The sequence below is a fragment of the Corvus moneduloides genome, chromosome 29 (genome assembly GCF_009650955.1).
Source record: "Corvus moneduloides isolate bCorMon1 chromosome 29, bCorMon1.pri, whole genome shotgun sequence".
Lineage (NCBI taxonomy): Eukaryota > Metazoa > Chordata > Aves > Passeriformes > Corvidae > Corvus > Corvus moneduloides.
Window position 1 is genome coordinate 1,397,487 of NC_045504.1, and position 20,673 is coordinate 1,418,159.

General features: G+C 59.2%; 3 protein-coding genes across 19 annotated transcripts in view; 2 read left to right on the forward strand and 1 right to left on the reverse strand.

Annotated features, from left to right (window-relative positions):
• LOC116436176 (Fc receptor-like protein 3) overlaps window positions 1-7,718 on the forward strand; it is an 89,203-nt gene extending 81,485 nt beyond the window's left edge. For both annotated transcript variants that reach the window (XM_032093153.1, XM_032093143.1), the window contains 6 exons: window positions 26-304; window positions 651-920; window positions 1,045-1,347; window positions 1,427-1,513; window positions 1,918-1,939; window positions 7,276-7,718. In XM_032093153.1, the coding sequence (XP_031949044.1) occupies window positions 26-304; window positions 651-920; window positions 1,045-1,347; window positions 1,427-1,513; window positions 1,918-1,939; window positions 7,276-7,540 (1,226 nt within the window). In that variant the 3' untranslated portion in view covers window positions 7,541-7,718. The remainder of the gene's footprint in view (window positions 1-25; window positions 305-650; window positions 921-1,044; window positions 1,348-1,426; window positions 1,514-1,917; window positions 1,940-7,275) is intronic.
• Window positions 1-20,673, reverse strand: part of LOC116436186 (Fc receptor-like protein 4) — a 187,336-nt gene that overhangs the window by 65,939 nt on the left and 100,724 nt on the right. For 3 of the 14 annotated variants that reach the window (XM_032093181.1, XM_032093189.1, XM_032093188.1), the window contains 2 exons: window positions 20,572-20,651; window positions 19,445-20,489 (listed from right to left, as the gene is read on the reverse strand). The exons of 4 other annotated variants lie outside the window; for them this stretch is intronic. In XM_032093181.1, the coding sequence (XP_031949072.1) occupies window positions 20,404-20,489; window positions 20,572-20,651 (166 nt within the window). In that variant the 3' untranslated portion in view covers window positions 19,445-20,403. Of the gene's footprint in view, window positions 1-13,854; window positions 15,189-15,308; window positions 15,365-15,451; window positions 15,474-15,897; window positions 15,985-16,065; window positions 16,369-16,457; window positions 16,728-17,478; window positions 17,743-18,006; window positions 18,238-18,325; window positions 18,347-18,967; window positions 19,041-19,444; window positions 20,490-20,571; window positions 20,652-20,673 lie in introns of those variants that run through there. 7 more of the 14 variants (XM_032093174.1, XM_032093175.1, XM_032093173.1 and 4 more) reach the window with 5 other exon arrangements.
• LOC116436193 (Fc receptor-like protein 4) overlaps window positions 1-20,673 on the forward strand; it is a 75,464-nt gene that overhangs the window by 2,265 nt on the left and 52,526 nt on the right. The window contains exons 2-3 of one of the 3 annotated variants that reach the window (XM_032093209.1): window positions 4,103-4,190; window positions 4,867-4,887. In XM_032093209.1, coding sequence (XP_031949100.1) covers window positions 4,160-4,190; window positions 4,867-4,887 — 52 coding nt within the window. In that variant the 5' untranslated portion in view covers window positions 4,103-4,159. Of the gene's footprint in view, window positions 1-4,063; window positions 4,191-4,866; window positions 4,888-20,673 lie in introns of those variants that run through there. The other 2 variants (XM_032093206.1, XM_032093213.1) reach the window with 2 other exon arrangements.

The following is a 20,673-nucleotide window of genomic DNA, read 5'->3' on the forward strand; positions in this document are numbered from 1 at the left end:
TTCCCCCACCCCGTCTCCTTCCCAGAGCTGTTCCCGGTGCCGGTGCTGGAGGGTCCCTCCGAGCCCACCGAGGGGTCCCCCTTGAATCTCAGCTGCCTCAGCACCCCCAGCCCCCTGCGGCCCCGAGCCCCCCTCCTGCACCTCTTCTACCGGGACGGGCGGTTGGTGGGGAGCCCGCAGGGGTCCCCGCAGCTCCTGCTGCCCACCGTGGGGGTCTCCCACTCAGGGAATTACAGCTGCCAGGTGCGCTCCGAGAGGGGAGCCGTGCGGAAGAGCAGCGCCCGGCTCCGCGTCACGGTGCGCAGTGAGTGCGGGGATGGGCGCGGGGAGCCCCGACAGCCGCCACGGGTCCCCCAGTCCTGCCTGGGAACACCCAGCTCTTCCTGACCCCTGCCCAGTGTCCTCCCATCCCTTCCCACTTCCTTCCTTAGGTCACACCATCCCCTTCTGGGTCCCCACTCCTCCCTGGAGTCCCCCCCATCCCTCTCCAGGTGTCCCCTCCCTAAACCCCCCATCCTTCCTTGGGGTCCCTTCCCACCCTTTCCAAGCCACTCCCAGGCTCCCTGCCCCGTCTTATTCAGAGGGGTCCCCCCGCCCCTCCCCCACCCTCCCCGTGTCCTTCACTGTCCCCTGGTGTCCCCCTCCCGCAGGGGTCCCGCTCTCGGGGGTGTCCGTGTCGGCGCAGCCCCCCGGGGCACAGGTGGCACTGGGGGACCGCCTGGTGCTGAGCTGCGCGGTGGCCGCGGGGACAGGCCCCCTGTCCTTCTCCTGGCACCGGGGGGACTCGTGGGCACTGCTGGGCACTGGCCCCCGCCTGGAGCTGCGGCACGTTGGGGACAATGACAGCGGCCACTACCAGTGCAGGGCCAGCGACGGGGACAGCGTGGCCGACAGTGACCCCCTGAATGTCACCATCCTGGGTGAGCAGGACCCTCAGAAACAGGGTGACCCCATCCATGATAAACCCCATCATGCCCATCCTGCTTTGATCCCACCCTTCCCATCCCCCCTGGCCAGGTGCCAGCCCTGTCTGTGTCCCCGCAGTGCCCGTGGCCAATGCCACCATCAGCCCCGGTGCCCTGGCACACCCGGTGCGCGCAGGTGACCCCGTGACCCTGCGCTGCTCAGTGCAGGTGGGCTCAGCCCCTGTCACCTTCACCTGGCTGCGCAATGGCAGTGAGGTGGCCCAGGGTCCCCTCCTGGAGCTTGGGGACATCCATGTGGGACATTCCGGCACCTACCAGTGCGTGGCCACCAACCAGCTGGGACAGGACGGGCACCGCGTGTTCCGGGCGCTCAGCCCCGAGCTGGAACTGACAGTGACACCGTGGGGACACTGGGACACAGGTGGGGTCATCGGGAGTCAATGGGATTGCAGCATCCCCACAGTGACAGGTGACCCTGATGTGTCCCCCTCTGTCCCCAGCAGTGGCCGCAGGGGTTGCTGGGTCCCTCCTGTTCCTGGTCCTGCTCGTGGGTGTCATTGTGGGCTGTCACCGGTGGCACCGCCTGGGTGGGTGACAGTGGGGCCGATGGGGGCCCTGGGGAGCTGGGAGACCACCTAGAATGTGGGGATGATGGGGCAGCACCCACAGCCCCTGACTTGGGCAGTGCTGAGCCCCCAGTGACCTTTGCTCGAGGTCCTCGAGGATTAGGGTTGGTGTTGGAGGGTGGTGCAGGGATGCTGGGGGTTCTTTCAGGAATCCTGGGATAGTTTGGAGGGTGCCCATCCCTGCCAGCCTTGGGGCTCTGGGGACATCCGAACCAGGGGCACTGGTGTGTTTCAGGGGTTCTGGGGGTCTCCAGGAATGCTGGGGGTTCCTGGGGGAAGGTGACAGCCCTGTGGGAGTTCAGGATTCCCGAGGGAGGTCAGGGCCTTGGGGACCCCACGGTCACCCCCACCCTTTTCCTTTGCAGCCTCCAGGAAGCACCAGGAAAGGTCAGTGGGGGGCTCCAGCCATGACCCCCCCTTTTACCCAGTCCCCAAGACCTTCCATCCCCTCTCACACATCCCCCCATCCCTGCAGGGCTCCCCCGGAGCCCCCGGACCCCCCGGAGGAGGGGGAGGTGCTGTACACCCACGTCACAATGACAAAGCAGATGCAGGGTGAGTCCGGGGTGGGACACACACAGGGACACGTCACCCACAGGGGGTGTCACACAGGTGCCACAGCCAGGGTCTCCTGCAGGGCCCACCCGCACCGCTCCGCCCCAGGATACCCAAGTGACCTACGCGGAGCTGCCGGGACCCCACGGGCGACCGCGGGCACCCAGCGACATCTACGGGAACGTGCTGGGACACTGAGAGTGCTGGGGGACACTGGAGGATCGGATTGACTTCTGCTGTGCCCAAAATGCAGCTTTTTGCTGAAACTGGGAGAAATGGTGTTACTTTCTTCAGCTCTCTCCTGCTTTAGGAATGGGATTCTCCAATTTCCTGCTTCTACTAAAAACTTTCTCTCCCCGTCCGGCTGCGGAGGGCAGTGAGAGAGCGGCTTTGGTGGGTGCGGGGCATGCGGGCAGCGTCAGCCCACGGCAAGGCAGGAAGGAGGAGGGTCCCGCTCAGGGTGCTGAGCAGATCCTTGTGGGATTTGCCTGAGTTTTGGGGCTCCCTCAGTGCCTTGGGCAGAGGCACAAAATGATCCATTGCTGCATTTCCGGGCTGCTTCCCTCGCAGCTGCCCCTGCAGGGGCGCTTTCCAGCCAGCCCTGCTCTGCAAACCATCAAAGGCCCTCGCTCGAAGAGCCACTGCTTGGGCTCCCCTTGGCTTTTGTGCTTCTCGCAGGCCTGAGCAAACCACAGCCACGCCTTTTCCCCCACACAATTCTCACCTTGCAGCAGCTCTAAAGCTGCCAGAGTCAAAGCCCAGGGGGTGGGGGGGACCCTCAGGTCCTGGCTGCCCCTGGGGCTGGCCAGAGCAGGGCTGGCCAATGCCCATCCCTGCGCAGTGGGGCTGTGGCGTGGCCGGGCCCCACACTTGGATTGACGGGGGTCCCCAGGATGTGCCACCCCTGGGACAGGCACACCCCCCAGAATGTGCAGGGCGGCTTCTGGAACCGCCACCCCACAGAACGAGGAACCTCTCATCAAAGATGTGTCACCCCCAGAACAGAACAGGGACACCCCCCCCAGGACAGGACCCCTCTGGATGTGCCCCCCCAGGTCAGAACCCGCCCCCCCGTCTGACTCTCAGCACAAACGGCCTCTTCCTTCTGCTGCCTGAGAGGGAAAGTGAAAGTGTTGTGGGGCACAGCCGGACACCCCCATCCCACACTGCCCCCCCAAACCCCTCTCTGCGCCCCCGCACCCCCTATTCCCCTACAAAGGGTCCCCCCAACCCCTTCCCTGCCCAGAAGCTCCCCAGTATCACCGAGCCATGAAGTGGGAGGGGGAGTGCACAAAAGTGAGGTAAATAAGAAAAAGTAGAAACAAAGAGAAGAAAAAGTGCCTGGGTGGGGAGCACAGAGCCGGAGCTCCGTGAGAACCCCGTGGTGTTCCCCACAGACCACCAACACTATGGGGGTCTCTGCGTTTGTCTGCCTCACCCAAAATCTGAGGCACCCAGTGAAGGAGCTGTGACCCACGAGCCCACCCAGGCACTGCCCATGCCTGGGATCCCCATTCCTCTGGGAACCACAACCATGGGACCTCATTCCCTAATGTCCCTTTCCTGGGGACCCCCATCCCAGGCCACCCATTTCCCAGAACCTCCATTGCCCAGCCCGCCCCTCCCCTTGACCCCATCCCATGGGCTCTCCAGTCCCTCAGGACCCTCCACCCCTGGGATCTTCATCCCATGACCCCAAATCTGTGAGGCCAATATTCTCTGGTACCCCCATCCCTGGTCTCCCCACCAGTGGGGACCCCATTCCCCAGGATCCCCATCCCTGGGGCCCCTGTTCCTCTGGAAATCCATCCTGAGCTCCCCACATTCCTGGAGCCCCCATTCCTGGGACTCCCAAGTCTCATGTCCCCACCATGTCCCACCATGTCCCTCTGTGTCCCCAGCCTCTCTCCACCCTGCCCCCACCAAGGGCCCCAAGCACATGGGTACAGACCTGACCTCTCTTCCTTCCTCTTTGGCCAAAGAGCCGCCACCCAGGGGACAGGTGGCCCCGGCAGCGTGTGACAGCCAGCCCGGGTGGCCGGGGACAGCGGGATGGCCGGGAAGGTGGCACTGCTCCTGTGGGGTGAGTGCCCCGGGCACGGGCCTGACACCCCGGGGATGGGCCCTGGTGAGACAGAGAGCGGTGGGGAGGGGGCACAGGGGGGCTGCGGGGTGCCCTGAGGTCCCCAAGGCCAGCAGAGCCCGAGCATGGGCATGGACCCCTTAAATGTGACCAGAGTCGTGGGGTGGCTGTGGGGACAGGAATGAGGGGGACCGGAATGGGGGGACTGAGATCTGGGGACAAGGATATCATGACAGGCACACTGGGACTGGGGCAGCTGTGGGGACAGGGCCAGGGGCACAGGGATGCAGGGACAGGGACAAGGGGCCAAGCAGTGTGTGGATGGGCCATGGGGGACAGGTGCCGTGGCGCTGCTGGGGATGACCTGTGCCAGCACGGGGTGTCCACGGTGTCCCCAATTCCAGGGTGTTCACAGTGTCCGCATGTCCTGCCTCAGCTCGAGGTGGCTGCAGTGTCCCAAACCCTGGGGCTTCCATGCCACATGGATGTGGCACATGGACAGCTGTGACACAGACATGTCCCCCAGCCTCTCCAGACCTGTTGGGGACCATTCCTGAGCACTTTTTCACGAGAACCGGTGTCCCACTGGGGACTGTTTGGGGACAGCCCCACACCCAGTCCCCTGGGTGCCACTTGCCCCACAGAGCCACCCAGCCCTGTCCCTTCTCCCTTCCAGCCCAGACCCTCGGCCTCGCTGGTGAGTCCTCGGGGGGATGCCACATCCCCACCCCGCTGTCCCCATCCCGTGCTGGCCCTGGCAGGCTGGTGTCCCCTGTCACCCGCAGGCGCCCAGACCACCCAGCTCCTCGTGCAGCCCACCTGGACGCCGCCGGTGCTGTGGGACCGGGTGACACTGACCTGCCAGGGCTCGGCCACCACCGCTGCCACCACCTGGTACAAGGATGGGCAGCGCTGGTGGCAGAAGGAACCCGACCGATTTGCTGTCACCGAGAGTGGCACCTACCAGTGTGACAGACCCGGCACCGGGCTGAGCCCTCCCATGTGCATCTCCAATGGTGAGGGACAATGAGTGCCCTGGCACCCGCGGGGTCCCCGAGGGCTCTGGGTGGGCTCCGCTCCATGGGTCAATCCCCGGGTGTGTCGAGAACCCGTCCCCTGCACACGGGGACATCCCAGAGCATCCCAGCGCCATGAGACTTCCCTGTTGCAGTTGGGGACCCCTGGTGCCTCCCAGGGCTTTTTGGGATCTCTCAGACTCCCCAGATGTGACAGGTCCCTCCTGTCTCCCAGACCAGCTGGTGCTTCAGGTGCCGGCGTGGGCGCTGCTGGAGGGGGACGCGGTGACGCTGCACTGCCGGGGCTGGAGGGACAGCGCGGTCACTGGGGTGCAATTTTACCACGAGGAGAAGGATTTGGGGGGACCCCTTAATGGGACTGAGCTGTCCTTGTCCCCCCTGCAGCTGCTCCACGGTGGCCGCTACCGCTGTGGGGGCTGGGTGGAGTCTGGGCCGTCACTGTGGTGGGAGAAGTCGGCTCCTATGACAGTGACAGTGCATGGTGAATGTGGGAATGGGAACGGGAAACCCCAACATCTTCCCAGCATTCCCCCACCACTGCCTGGGTCCCTCATCCCTCCCTTCAACCCTCCCTGGCTCACCCACACCTTCCCATGTCCCTCTCAGGCTGGGGTGACCCCAAGCACAGCATGCCCCATCCCACCCCAGGCCACAGCCCCCACCAATGCAGGGCACGGTCCTGGGGGACTGGGACCCTCTGGCTCTGGATGCTCCCAGCCACGGCATCCCCAATGGGTGACGGTAAACACTGCCACATGTCCCAGTCCTGGCTGAAAGGTTCCCTCTGTCCCCAGGTGCCACCATGCACAGACTCCCTCATCCCCCCATCTGACACTCCCTCGCCTCCCATTCCCCTGCCCCCACGCCGGGTGCCAGCCCCTCCCCCCGGCCTCAGCCCCATCTGTGTCCCCGCAGTGCCCGTGGCCAATGCCACCATCAGCCCCGGTGCCCTGGCACAGCCGGTGCGTGCAGGTGACCCCGTGACCCTGCGCTGCTCGGTGCAGGTGGGCTCAGCCCCTGTCACCTTCACCTGGCTGCACAACGGCCGTGAGGTGGCCCGGGGTCCCCTCCTGGAGCTCGGCGACGTCCATGTGGGACATTCCGGCACCTACCAGTGCGTGGCCACCAACCAGCTGGGACAGGACGGGCACTGCGTGTTCCGGGGGCTCAGCCCCGAGCTGGCACTGACGGTGACACTGCGGGCACACTGGGACACAGGTGGGGTCGCTCGGGGTTACTGGAGGGTGCAGAAGCCCCGGCATGGCAGCTGACCCTGATGTGTCCCCCTCTGTCCCCGGCAGTGACTGTGAACATCGGCGGGGGCCTCCTGTTCCCGGCCCTGCTCCTGGGTGTCATCGGGGGCTGTCACTGGTGGCACCGCCTGCGTGGGTGACAATGGGGGGGAGGAGGATGCTAGAGAGAGGGGAAGCCCCCAGAGTGGGGGGGCGATGGGGCAGCACCCACAGCCCCTGAGCTGTGGGAAACGGAGCCCACAGTGACCTCGGCTGGGAGTCCTGGGGGTTTTAGGAGGATTCTGGAGGGTCTTGGTTGGGCTCCAGGGGCAGCCCTGGGTGGGCTTTGAGGAACATTGGGCCGGCAGTGGGAGCTCGTGGAGGGTTTGGGTAGTTCCTGGAGGGCCGTGCTGGGATGTTGGGGGATCTTTCTGGGGTCTGGGGGAGTTTTGGGGGTGACCCTCCCTGTCGGGCTTGGAGTTCTGGGGTTTTAGTGGGTTGGGGGCACCGGGGGGCACCGCGGGCACTGTGGTGGTGCAGAAGTTCTGGGGGATCAGGGGTGCTTGGAGTGTCATGGGGGGAATCAGGGGTGTGGTGGGAATCAGGGCTCCAGTGGGGATTTGGGGGTCCCTTGGGTGGTCGGAGCTGCCGAGGTCCCAGGAAGGTCCAGGGGTCTCGGGGTCCCCACGGTCACCCCCTCCCCTTTTCCTTGCAGCCGCCAGGAAGCCCCAGGACAGGTGAGTGGGGGGGCTCCGGCCGTGACTCCCCTTTCCCCCTTCCCCAGACACACCCTCAGGCCCCCCCTTATCCCCGCAGGGCCCCCCCGGAGGAGGGGGAGCTGCTGGAGCCCCACGGCGTGGGCAGCGAGCGGGCGGGGGGTGAGTACGGGGCTGGGGACAGGGACACGTCCCCCACGGCTGTCACCCCCTCCCAGGTCCCCACAACCGCTGTCTCTGTCAGCGCCCCCACGGGTGTCCCCCGGCCCTGCCCCCCTCGGCATCCACAAGTGACCAATGCGCAGCTGCCGGGACCCTACAAGGGACAGCAGGACCCCGGTGTCACCTACGAGAGTGTGATGTGACCTTGGGGGGAAATTGGGGATCACTGGGAGGCATCGAGTCCCCCCAGGGGTCCCTCACTGCCCTTCACAGCACCCCAGAGCCTCCCCATTCCCCCTCCCAGTGCCGGGGGGGCACAGGACCCTTTTGCCTCTTCTTGGACCCAAAAGGCAGCGTTTGGATTAAAGTGGGAGAAATGGGGTTGGTTTGTTCAGCTCTGCCTGCTCAGCTCGGGAAGGAGGAGGGTCCCGCTCAGGGTGCTGAGCAGATCCTTGTGGCATTTGCCTGAGTTTTGGGGCTCCCTCAGTCCCTTGTGAATCACGCCTCAACCGGGCCAGGAGACACTTCAGAGACAGAGTCAGAGAAGTGGGTGTTTCCTTTATTCGAGACGCCGGGTGTGTGGGGATCGCTCCTCCAAACACACACACCTGGTGCTCTCGACAACACAGTATTAAGGGTTAGATGATGAATATTCATCACATTCCTTGGGACAGGTGTGGTTATACAAATTATTTCACGGAAGTCATTAGCATATGGGCCACGCATGCGCTATGTGTCCTGGTGGTCATGCTGAGGAAGGCCTCTCCTCTTCCTCGGGGGTCTTTCCGATGAAGACCAGTAGTCATCCTCCCAGTGAACTTTTCACCTTTCTCCCTGGGCATGCGTAGTCCTTGGAGGAATGATTCAGCAGTCTCTCAGATGATCCTTGTCCCCTCTATCTCGACAAGATTAGGGTGAATTTGGCTTCTCAGGCTTTGTAATTAACATCTTCTGTCTGAAGTAACATTTGCTGTCTCCCAATAGCTCACTTGTGCTTCCATGAGTTAGTTATTGACTGCCCCTTCTTCAATCCCCCCTTTTCTTTGGTTATTTGTAATTCTTTACAAATCTTCCATGTCTTTAATGTAAGAGCCCTTCTCTATCTTATTTCTAAGTTTATGCTTGTGTCAATGAGCATAAGCATTGCGATTCCAAGTACAGAACATCATACAACAGTAACTACTGATACAAACAGTAAGTAAGAATGCAATAACACAAATAGCTATTACAAACAATTGTTTAAGCCAGGATAAGTTGGGTAACCATGATGTAAGTTTGTCTCATGCCTCTTTAAACCCCCAAGAAGTGTCATCTAAGGTGATTTGATGTAATGTTCGCTTTGGATAAATAATGTTAGCAGTTTTCTGAGTATTACAATGAGATCTTTTATTTCAGCCCACCCATCTGTGCTCATTTGTTTCTTGTATTTAATTTAAATCATCAGTGTTGTGTGATGCGGGTTTTTTTGTTTGGTTGGTTGGTTTTTTGTTTGTTTGTTTGTTTTATCCATAAGGATTCTAGAAGGAATTAGAGTTAGGGCTTGGATCTGAACTCTACTGGCCACTGCCTTTGCTGTTTTGTCTGCCATAGCATTTCCCAGTTCAGGGATAGTGTTACCCTGGGAGTGTCCTTTACAATGCATTAGAGCCACTTTGGAAGGTCTTACCACTGCTTCCAGTAACTGCATGATTTCAGTAGCATGCTTGATTTCTTTCTTCTGTGAGGTTAATAAACCCCTTTCTTTCCAGATAGCCCCATGAGCGTGTACCACCCTGAAGGCATACCTTGAATCAGTCCAAATGTTGATAGGTTTTCCTTTGGCTAACACCAAGCCTCCAGTTAGGGCTGTTATTTCAGCCTTTTGAGCTGATGTCCCCACGGGTAACGGTTTTGCCTCAATGACAGCGTCTGTGGTTGTAACTGCACACCCAGCGAGCCGCTCACCATCCTTGACATAACTGCTCCCGTCGGTGAACCAGTTGTCTGCATTTTCTAGTGGAGAGTCCTTTAGGTCTGGGCAGCTGGAGTAAACTGCCTCCATGGTTTCGATGCAGTCATGCTGTACAGGCTCCTCAGCAGCCTTGCCCTGGAGGTAGGCTGCTGGGTTTAAAACGTTGGTTACTTGGATACTCACATCCTCTGATTCTGCTAGGACAGCCTGGTATTTGACAAAGTGAGATGGGGTTAACCAGTGATTTCCTTTCTGTGTGAGCACTGCTGACACTGTGTGAGAGACAAAAACAGTTCTCTGCTGGCCCAGTGTGAACTTGTGAGCTTCCCCTATGTTCAGGATCACAGCTGCCACTGCACGCAGGCAGGTGGGCCATCCTTGGCTGACCACGTCCAGCTGCTTGGAGAAATAAGCCACTGGCCTTTTGTACGGTCCCAGCTTCTGTGCCAAAAGTCCCAGTGCCAGTCCTTGTCTCTCATGTGAGAACAACAGAAAAGGTTTAATGACATCCAGTATGCCCAGTGCTGGAGCTTGCATCAGCTCACGTTTCAGAGTTACAAATGCATTATTAGTCTCTGGTGTCCAGCATAGGTGAGTTCCCCCAGTCTCTTTTAGGAGTTGGTATAAAGGTTTCACAATGAGTCCATAGTTGTAAATCCATAATCTACACCATCCTGTCATTCCCAGAAAGGTTCTCAGTTCTTTAGTTGTGGTTGGCCGGGGCATTTGACAAATTGCCTCTTTCCTGTTGTCTCCCAAGGCTCTCTCCCCTCCTGCCAGTTCATACCCCAGATATGTAACTTTCTGGAAGACTAGCTGAGCCTTTTCAGGAGAGACTCTATATCCACTTAGTCCCAGAAAATTTAAAAGACTTTCAACATCTCCTACTAATGGGATCACTTGATTTGTTATTTTACTATCTATGGGTATTTCTCTTCCCTTTATCTAATCTTAGTGGTTTAACTTACACTTTAAAGTTCTGGTCAGGTATCTTCAGGAGGCTTCTTTGGTTGTAGCCTCTTTATACAGTTTTTGTTATAATAATATTCTTACTCTGCTGTATAATTCTATACATTATGAAGGATTAGTTGTTATGATAGAAAACTAACACACGAAACATTTTCATACAAAATGTTCTCATGCAAACATATCTTTACATCAGGGCTATGCTCTGGTTTCTAGGAGACAGATTATAGCACTCTTGTCATTTAATCTTGAGACAAACTACAAACTGTGGCTTTATTTTGGTGGGATTAAAATGACTTTCAGACTTAGGGGGTTCTTTTGGTGTTTTGTGGTTCTTTTTTGTTTGGTTTTTTTTTTTTTTTTTTGTGAATAAATTGCCTTGATCCCATTCTGCACCTCCAACTGAGATTGCAGAATGTGCTATAAATAGGAGGGGTGAGGAAAAGTTAAAACATCCTCTTAGGACGTATGGCATGAGATTGAACAGCACTTTAGTTTGAGAGCTGGTAGAAGGCTTTTCTGTATCCCTCTTGGTTTAGGAAGGGGGATTCAATCATTTCTCATGTAGCATTTGCTTGTGTTTTATCAAGATTTTTTAATTCACTAATTAGAAAATCCAAAAAATTTAGCCAGATTATAATGATTTTGAAGCCTTCTGAGGCAGAACCGGGAAGGTTAGTTCATATTTGTAGGATTTCAGATATGTATAAATTCTTATACCAACTCTCAGGGTAATATTGGTTGAGACAAATTATACATCTATAAGACCTTAACCACACCATTTTTCAGTAAAAAGACAAAACAAGTTAGACAAAAATTAAACTCAAGAATATGTAGAATGCTTTAACTACTATTTGATCTTTCACCAAGTCACTTGCAATGAAAACACAAACAAATTACAAACATTAACCAACTGACAATGCGAGCAATTATGGTGACACTTTAAATTTCATTGGTTTTCACACAGCTCCATCTCATGTGCTGGTAGATTCCTAGAAAAGAAAAGTGAAAATTTCGCCCACTAGACCGATTATTAAAAAAAAGAAGTAAAACTTTTTGGGGCTAAGACAAAGTGACAGTGAAGCAATGGTTATCACATTTAGGTGTGATTTTGCTGCTTGCAGTTTCCTTGCTCTCAAACTGCTTTATCTTTGATGTTGGGACATTTGACATTCCTAGAAAAGAGAAAAGAAACAGACTTCCCCCGCGCCCCCCAAAAAAAAAAAAAAGAAAAATATGTCTGAGTGAAACAAGAGTTTAATTGCATTAACTTATTCAAGTGGAGTTTTAGTTTTTATTCTATGAAGTGCTTGTTGCACCACTTTTATTGTCTCCCACAGGTTTTCAGTGGGGTTTCTTCCAATTGATTCTTCAGTGGAGGGAATGAGACTGCTTTGAAAAGTTTTGCAAGAGTTGCAGTCTGTGAATCAGGCATTTGGATTGCCTTTTTTTTTTTTTTTTTTTCTCCTCAGGGTTTTAGTAGGCTTCTGCTTTTTGCCCTGGAGCAGTTTGCCTTATCAGTTTGCTCCTTTTGTTCTAGTGATTTTCCTTTTGGACAAGATCAAGTTCAGCAGCAAGCAATGCTACTGCCTAAAACCCCCTTCTCTCTCCTTTTTTTTTTTTTTTTTTTTAATAACCAATCACATTTTTAGCAATCAATTATCTTTTAGTAACCAATTGTTCTTTATCTCTCTTTTTTTTTACCAAATCCACCCCAGGAGTAGAGAGGTGACTGACAAATTAACCAAGGAAGGACAGCAAAACATTTCCCCCATAGGTTTCTCTACAGCCCCCGCAGATGAGGCTGCATGACAAATGCCTGGGCCTGCACAGGGACAACACCATCCCCACAAGGCTGCAGGATTAGAATCTGCCAATTCTACTTCTCCACAATAATCCACAGACTGGTGGCGAGGCTCCCCACAAGATAGGAGCTCGCCTCAGAACTGAAACCTGCCAATTTTGGCTTTTCACAACAAAACACAAAAGGCACAAGGGCACTGGTCCCCTCCAAACAGGAGCCTTACAGCTCTGCACAAGCACCACATAACAGGAGCCTTACAGCTCCGCGCAAAACACCGAGCAGAAAAGGGAACTAAACACCCAAACCTATTAATCACAATGTCCACAATTCTTACAGCTTCTGCCGTCACCTTTGCCATTGCTTTCACCTTTTCCTCATCTCTTACTTTTCTAACCAGTTCCTTTCAAATTTCTCACTATTCTCTGCCACTCTCCCCTTACTCTAACATTATCTGCACTTTCATTTTCTGCCAAGATTTTTTTTATTCTTGCTCTTTCCAGTCTGATACCAAGCTCTCTCCTCTGGCAGCTTGGACACCACCCACTCCATCTAGTAGAAGTACAATACCACTTTCTCTCACAATTCATACATGCACACAAACCCAAGCTTCACAACTGTTTTCATACACTAAACACGGGATTTCAAAAGGGAAATTAGCTGGGGTTATATTAGAAAAGTGTTGGAGCCTGAGTATTCTCAATTCAGTAACTAAAATCTTTCTCCTCTAAAATCCATCCCCCCTTTGGACAGTAAGGTTGAATTCCAAACCAACAGTTTATATGATTTATTCTCATTCACTCTTTGCCAAACGCTTCACTTTTCTCTGGCCGAGCCCGGCGCCGGGGTACGGAACCGCAGATAGAGCTCCTCACTCGCTCCGCATTTTGACAGCACGTCTCATCCACTCTCACTCACACAGCAGAGTGTGAGTGAGTGGCAGAATAGCAACAGACAAAACACAAATAGCAGTACAATAGCACACAACAGCGGGGTCCAACCCCTTAAAGGTACCTTTCACAGTGGGGTCCAACCCCTGGGGGTCCAACCCCTTTAAAAGTCGGGGTCCAACCCCTTAAAAGTACTTTTCCTCTTGCCCAGGACTAATTTTGGGAGACTCAGTCTTCCTCGGGACTTTCAACCCAGCCTCAGGGACTCAAACCCTGGACCTGCAGGTATTTTGTGTTTCAAAGGAATAGCAAATCCCTTAATTTGGTGCAGATGGTCCCTGTCTGCCCCCGCCGTGAGCCAAAGGACAGCTGAGCTCCCCCTGAAAATTCAGGGTCGCGTCTGGGAAGTCTGCTTCCCCCTGGATCCAGCAGCCGGGCAGAGAGGGTCCCATCTGGGGTGCCAGATGAATCACACCTCAACCGGGCCAGGAGACCCTTCAGAGACAGAGTCAGAGAAGTGGGTATTTGCTTTATTCGTCGTGCCGGCTGTGTGGGGATCGCTCCTCCAAACACACACACCTGGTGCTCTCGACAACACAGTATGAAGGGTTAAATGATGAATATTCATCACATTCCTTGGGACAGGTGTGGTTATACAAATTATTTCTCGGAAGTCATTAGCATGTGGGCCATGTATGTGCTGTGTGTCCTGGTAGTCGCGCTGAGGAAGACCTCTCCTCTTCCTCGGGGGTCTTTCCGATGAAGACCAGTAGTCATCCTCCCATTGAACTTTTCACCTTTCTCCCTGAGCATGCGTAGTCCTTTGAGGAATGATTCAGCAGTCTCTGACATGATCCTTGTCCCCTCTATCTTGACAAGATTAGGGTGAAATTGGCTTCTCAGGCTTTGTAATTAACATCTTCTGTCTGAAGTAACATTTGCTGTCTCCCAATAGTTCACTTGTGCTTCCATGAGTTAGTTATTGACTGCCCCTTCTTCATTGGGAGGCCAGAGCTTGGACTTCACAGATTTTGGGGTCCCTGGTCCTTGAGGTCCCAGATTTTGGGGTCCCTGGTCCCTGAGGTCCCAGATTTCGGGAGCCCAGAGCTTGGACTTCACAGATTTTGGGGTCCCTGGTCCTTGAGGTCCCAGATTTTGGGGTCCCTGGTCCCTGAGGTCCCAGATTTCGGGAGCCCAGAGCTTGGACTTCACAGATTTTGGGGTCCCTGGTCCTTGAGGTCCCAGATTTTGGGGTCCCTGGTCCCTGAGGTCCCAGATTTCGGGAGCCCAGAGCTTGAACGTCCCAGATTTTGGGGTCCCTGGTCCCTGAGGTCCCAGATTTTGGGGTCCCTGGTCCCGGAGGTCCCAGATTTCAGGAGCCCTGAGGTCCCAGATTTCGGGAGCCCAGAGCTTGAACGTCCCAGATTTTGGGGTCCCTGTCCCAGGGTCCCAGATTTTGGGGTCCCTGGTCCCTGAGGTCCCAGATTTTGGGGTCCCTGTCCCTGAGGTCCCAGATTTTGGAGCACCCCGGGGAGGGGGGCTGGGCTGGGATTAGGGCGGGGAGGGCTTGGTCAGGGGTAAAACAGACTCGATTTGGGGGGAATTCATTGAATTTATTGTGCATCAAACTGAAGAATGAGAAGGAAAACCAACCCTAAAACTCCCTCTCCAAATCCTGGGGCTCCTCCAGGGCTGCGGGAGGGGGGATGGGGGCTCTGCTCCCCGGGGACCCCCTCGTGTCCCCCCCTCCAGTCCCCAGCAGCCCTCACCAGGTCCCAGTGGCCACTTTGGGGCACTCTGGGCTGGTTTCCAGGCGGATTCTCCCCTATTTGTGGGGCTCAGAGGGACAGAGGGGCGGTGGCCACGGGTGGGGGACAGGGCCAGCTGCTGGCAGCTCCCGGTGGCCACGGGCGGGAGGACAGGACCAGCTGCTGGCAGCTCCCGGTGGCCACGGGCGGGAGGACAGGGCCAGCTGCTGGCAGCTCCCGGAGGCCATGGCAGCTCCCAGTGGCCACGGGCAGGGCACAGGGCCAGCTGCTGGCAGCTCCTGGTGGCCACGGGCAGGGTGGGCACCCACGGGGCGACGTGACACACGTGTGTGGGTGCCCCCAGTGCCCCCAGTGCCCCCCAGTGTCACGGCACATTCTCGTAGATGCCACCGCGCTCCCGCAGTCGCCAATGGGGTCCCCGCAGCTCGGTGTTGGTCACTTGGGGGTTCCGGGGGGGGGCAGGCTGGGGGGCCCCTGATAGAGAGAGAGAGCGGTTGGGGGGAGCCGGGTGGGGGGTGACAGCAGCGGGTGACGGGTCCGGGTCCCCGTGCCCCCCGTGCCCCCCGTGCCCCTCGTGCCCCCCTCCCCACTCACCCTTCAGCCGCTCGCTGCGCGCGATGTTGGCGTAAAGTGCCTCAGCCCGGGGGGCCCTGCGGGGACGAGGGGGGGCTGCTGGAGTGGGGGGTTCTGGAGCTTGTGGGGTAAAAGGGGGGGCAGGACTGGAGCCCCCCACTCACCTTTCCTCGTGCTTCCTGGAGGCTGTGAAGGAAAAAGGAGGGGGGGGTTGTGGGGTGCCCAGGGCTACTGAAAGCCTGTGGGAGCCCCCGGCCCCCTTCCCCCCCCCCCGAAACTCCTGAGCCCCCAGTGGATCCTCAGTTCCTCCCAGGACCCCCGAGCCTCCCTGAAGCCCCCCAGAAGCCTGGAATCACCCAAGTGTTCCAGATCCCCTGAGCCCCCAGAGCCCCAAGGCCGGGAGGGAGGGGGACCCCCCAAACTGCCCCAAAACCCCTGAAAGTACCCCCAACATCCCAACACCACCCCAACGCCCCCAGGACCCTGAGCTGGGGTCAGAGGGTGCTCATCCACCCCCAAGTCACAAACTGTGGGTGTCACCCCACTCCCTCCCCGACTCTGGGGGTCTTCCCCCAACTCCCTGGGACCCCCAACCCCCATTGTCACCCACCCAGGCAGTGCCACCGGTGCCAGCCCACAATGACACCCACGAGCAGGACCAGGAACAGCAGGGAACCACCGACCCCTGCAGCCACTGCTGGGGACAGAGAGGGGGTCACACCGAGGTCACCCAGAACCCTGGGGGTCCTGCACCCCCGGTGACCCCAAGTGACCCCACCTGTGTCCCAGTGTCCCCGCGGTGTCACCGTCAGTGCCAGCTCGGGGCTGAACGCCCGGAACACGCGGTGCCCGTCCTGTCCCAGCTGGTTGGTGGCCACGCACTGGTAGGTGCCAGAATGTCCCACATGGACGTCGCCGAGCTCCAGGAGGGGACCCCGGGCCACGTCGCTGCCGTTGCGCAGCCAGGTGAAGGTGACAGGGGCTGAGCCCACCTGCACCGAGCAGCGCAGGGTCACGGGGTCACCTGCGCGCACCGGCTGTGCCAGGGCACCGGGGCTGATGGTGGCATTGGCCACAGGCACTGCGGGGACACAGACGGGACTGGCACCTGGTATGGGCGGATGTGGATATCGTGGGTGGGGTCACCCCATTCCTGAGGTTCTCGCTCACCCAGGATGGTGACATTCAGGGGGACACTCTCAGCCACACTGTGCCCGTTGCTGGCCCGGCACTGGTAGTGGCCGCTGTCATTGTCCCCAACGTGGTGCAGCTCCAGGTGGGGGCCGGTGCCCAGCGGTGCCCACGAGTCCCCCCGGTGCCAGGAGAAGGACAGGGGACCTGTCCCCGCGGCCACCGTGCAACTCAGCACCAGGCGGTCCCCCAGTGCCACCTGTGCCCTGGGGGGCTGCGCCGACACGGACACCCCCGAGAGCGGGACCCCTGTGGAGGACAAGATGTGTGGGGTGGGGGACACGGAAGGGGAAGGAGGGCGGGGTCGGAGAGGGCAGAGGGGACTCGAGTGGGAGAGAAAGAGACCCAGGGAGCGGTGCGAAATTCAGGGAAGGGAGACCTGGAGAGGGATGGGAGCATCCCCAGAGAGGCGTGTGGGGACCCAGGGAAGGGACCCGATGAGGGGATGTGGGGACCCGGGGCAATGGGGGGGTGGAACCTGGGGAGGGATTTTAGGCAGGGCTGGAGGATGCGGGAGGATGGCAAAGAGGGCTGCGGGGACCCCAGACAGGACTGGGGGACCCGTGGTGGCTGTCAGGGCTCCCCACGCCCATCCCCGCACTCACTGCGCACCGTGACGCGGAGCCGGGCACTGCTCTTCCGCACGGCCCCCCGCTCGGAGCGCACCTGGCAGCTGTAATTCCCCGAGTGGGAGACCCCCACGGCGGGCAGCAGGAGCTGCGGGGACCCCTGCAGGCCCCCCCACCAACCGCCCGTCCCGGTAGAAGAGGTGCAGGAGGAGGGCTTGGGGCCGCAGGGGGCTGGGGGTGCTGAGGCAGCTGAGATTGAGGGGGGACCACTCGGTGGGCTCAGGAGGACCCTCCAGCACCAACAGCGAGTTGAGCTCTGGGAAGGAGACGGGGCGGGGGGACGGTGACCCCGAGCCTGCTGTGAAGGGGCTGTGGGGGTGCTGAGGTGTGGGGGTGTTGGGGTGTCAGGGTGGCGGCTGTGGGGTGCTCACTGTGCACTGTCACTTTCACCGGCGCCGACTCCTTCCACTGTGAAAACACGGAATACACGCAGCCCCTGCAGCGGTAGCGGCCACTGTCCAGCAACCGCAGAGGGGACAGGGACAGTTCGGTCCCATTGCGGAACTGCTGCAGTTGTTTCTCCTCGTGGTAGAAGGACACCGAGGTCACCGGTTTGTCCTTCCAGCTCCGGCAGCGCAGTGTCACCGTGTCCCCCTCCATCAGCGACCGCGCTGGCACCTGCAGCACCAGCCGGTCTGTGGGACAGGGGTATCCGGTCACACCGAGGGGATCCGTGGGGTCCCTATGGTACTGGGACGCCCCGATTGGGTCACAGCCAGCGCACCAGGGGTTCCCAATTCCAACACGCCGCTCCGCACGCACTGGGATGCTCTGGGATGTCCCCGTGTGCAGGGGAAGGGCTCTCGTCACACCAGGGGGTTGACCCATGGAGCGGAGCCCACCCAGAGCCCTCGGGGAAACCTGCGGGCGCCAGGCTGGGGACACCCAACCCCCCTCACCATTGGAGACGCTCACGGAGGGGCTCAGCCCAGTGCCGGGTCTGTCACACTGGTAGGTGCCACTCTCGGTGACACGGAATCGGTCGGGTCCCTGCAGCCACCAGCGCTGCCCGTCCTTGTACCAGGTGGTGGCAGCGGCAGTGCCCGAGCCCTGGCAGGTCAGTGTCACCCGGTCCCACAGCACCGGCGGCGTCCAGGGGGGCTGCACGAGGAGCTGGGTGGTCTGGGTGCCTGCGGGTGACAGGGGACACCAGCCTGCCAGGGCCAGGGTAGGATGGGGACAGCGGGGCGGGGACGTGGCATCCCCCCGAGGACTCACCAGCGAGGCCGAGGGTCTGGGCTGGAAGGGAGAAAGGACAGGGCTGGGTGGGGGTGGCACCGCAGGGACAGCGGCACCCGGGGCACGGAGTGTGGGGCTGTCCCCAAACTGTCCCCACAGGGTCACCGGTTTAGCACGGAGGTCTTGAGGACAGGGACACCTCTGTCACCCTGGGCCGAGGCAGGACATGGGGACACTGTGGACACCCCATGCTTGGACAAGTCACCTCCACCCACCCCACAGCTCCTGTCCCCACGGCCACATCCCCACGGCCCTCTGCCCATGATCCCATCCCAATGGCACCTGGCCCCATGGCCCATCCTGATGGTGCTTGGCCCTTGTCCCTGTGCCTGCATCCCTGTCCCCCTGGCCCTGTCCCCACAGCTGCCCCAGCCCCAAGGTTCCTTTTGCTACATCCCACTCCCTCCATTCCTGTCCCCCTGTTCCTGTCCCCATTCCCATCCTGTCCCCACAGCCACCCCACGACTCCGGTCACATTTAAGGGGTCCATGCCCATGCTCGGGCTCTGATGGCCTTGGGGACCTCAGGGCACACCGCAGACCCCCTCTGCCCCCTCCCCACCGCTCTCTGCCTCACCAGGGCCCATCCCCGGGGCGTCAGGCCCGTGCCCAGGGCACTCACCCCACAGGAGCAGCGTCACCTTCCCGGCCATCCTGGTGTCCCTGGCCACCCGGGCTGGCTGTCACACGCTGCCAGGGCCACCTGTCCCCTGGGTGGCAGGCAGGAAGCGAGGTCACGTCTTGCCCCAACGTGTGGGTGGCGTTTGGTGGGGGCAGGGTGGGAACATTATGGGGTAGGGTGGGGACACGGTGTTGACAGAATTTGGGGTCTTGGGGGCTGTAGGGAGCCAAGGAGGAGTGTCCTGGGAATTGAAGGTGCTGAGGAGGGGGAGTCACATCAGATGGGGGTCTTGAGGAATGGGGGTCCCCATGGTGGGGGGTCCCAGGGTTTGGGGTGGCAGGGAGAGGAGGGTTGCAGGGGCTGGAGTTACCAGGATGGGGGTCCTTGGGAATGGAGATGCTGGGGAATGGCTGTCCTGGGATGGGCGTCCCAGGGAGGGGGGACATAAGGAATGGGGATCCCATGGTCGGGGTTGTCAGAGGAATGGGGGTCCCAGGGATGGGCAGTGGCTGGGTGGGCACGTGGGTCGCAGCTCCTTCACTGGGTGCCTCCGATTTTGGGGTGAGTCAGGGCCCAGCGCTGCCCCCATGGGGTGCTCATGGATTGGGGGAGGGGCCCGGGGCTTCTTCCTCTCTTCGTTTCCATTTCTTCCCTTATTCCCATCACTTTCCCATCCCCGCCCTGCCCTCTCCAGTTCGTGGCTCAGCGATCCTGGGGAGCTCCAGAGCAGGGAACGGGTCCTGAGGGTCCCCCCCACCCCCTGGGCTTTGACTCTCGCAGCTTTAGAGCTGCTGCAAGGTGAGAATTGTGTGGGGGAAAAGGCGTGGCTGTGGTTTGCTCAGGCCTGCGAGAAGCACAAAAGCCAAGGGCAGCCCAAGCAGTGGCTCTGCGAGGGCCTTTGATGGTTTGCAGAGCAGGGCTGGCTGGAAAGCGCCCCTGCAGGGGCAGCTGCGAGGGAAGCAGCCCGGAAATGCAGCAATGGATCATTTTGTGCCTCTGCCCAAGGCACTGAGGGAGCCCCAAAACTCAGGCAAATCCCACAAGGATCTGCTCAGCACCCTGAGCGGGACCCTCCTCCTTGCCGAGCTGAGCAGGCAGAGCTGAACAAACCAACCCCATTTCTCCCGCTTTAATCCAAACGCTGCCTTTTGGGTCCAAGAAGAGGGAAAAGGGTCCTGTGCCCAACCCCCGGCACTGGGAGGGGGAATGGCAAACCCCTGGAGGGTACTGGGAGCACTGGGAGCACTGGAACGGGGAGCTCTGGGCAGCTCCACATGGGACCCCCCACTCGTGACCACCCCCCCCCCCGGCAGGGTGGGCGCCCATGGGAGCCGTGGGGTGGGGGTGACACACGGGGGTGCCCTCACGCAGGGACATTCAGTGCCCCCCAGTGCCCCCCAGTGCCCCCAGTGCCCCCAGTGTCACAGCACGTTCTCCTAGATGTCACTGGGGTCCTGCTGTCGCCCGTGGGGTCCCGGCAGCTCCGCGTAGGTCCCCTGGGGGGATGTGGCATGGGGGGACCCTGCGGGAGACAGCGTTTGTGGGGACCCGGGTGGGGGTGACACCCGTGGGTGACGTGTCCCTGTCCCCAGCCCCGTACTCACCCCCGGCATTCCGGGTGCTCCCAACGAGGCTGTACAGCACCTCCCCCTCCTCTGGGGCGGGCGGGGGCTCTGGGGGGGCCCTGCGGGGATAAAGGGGGGGGG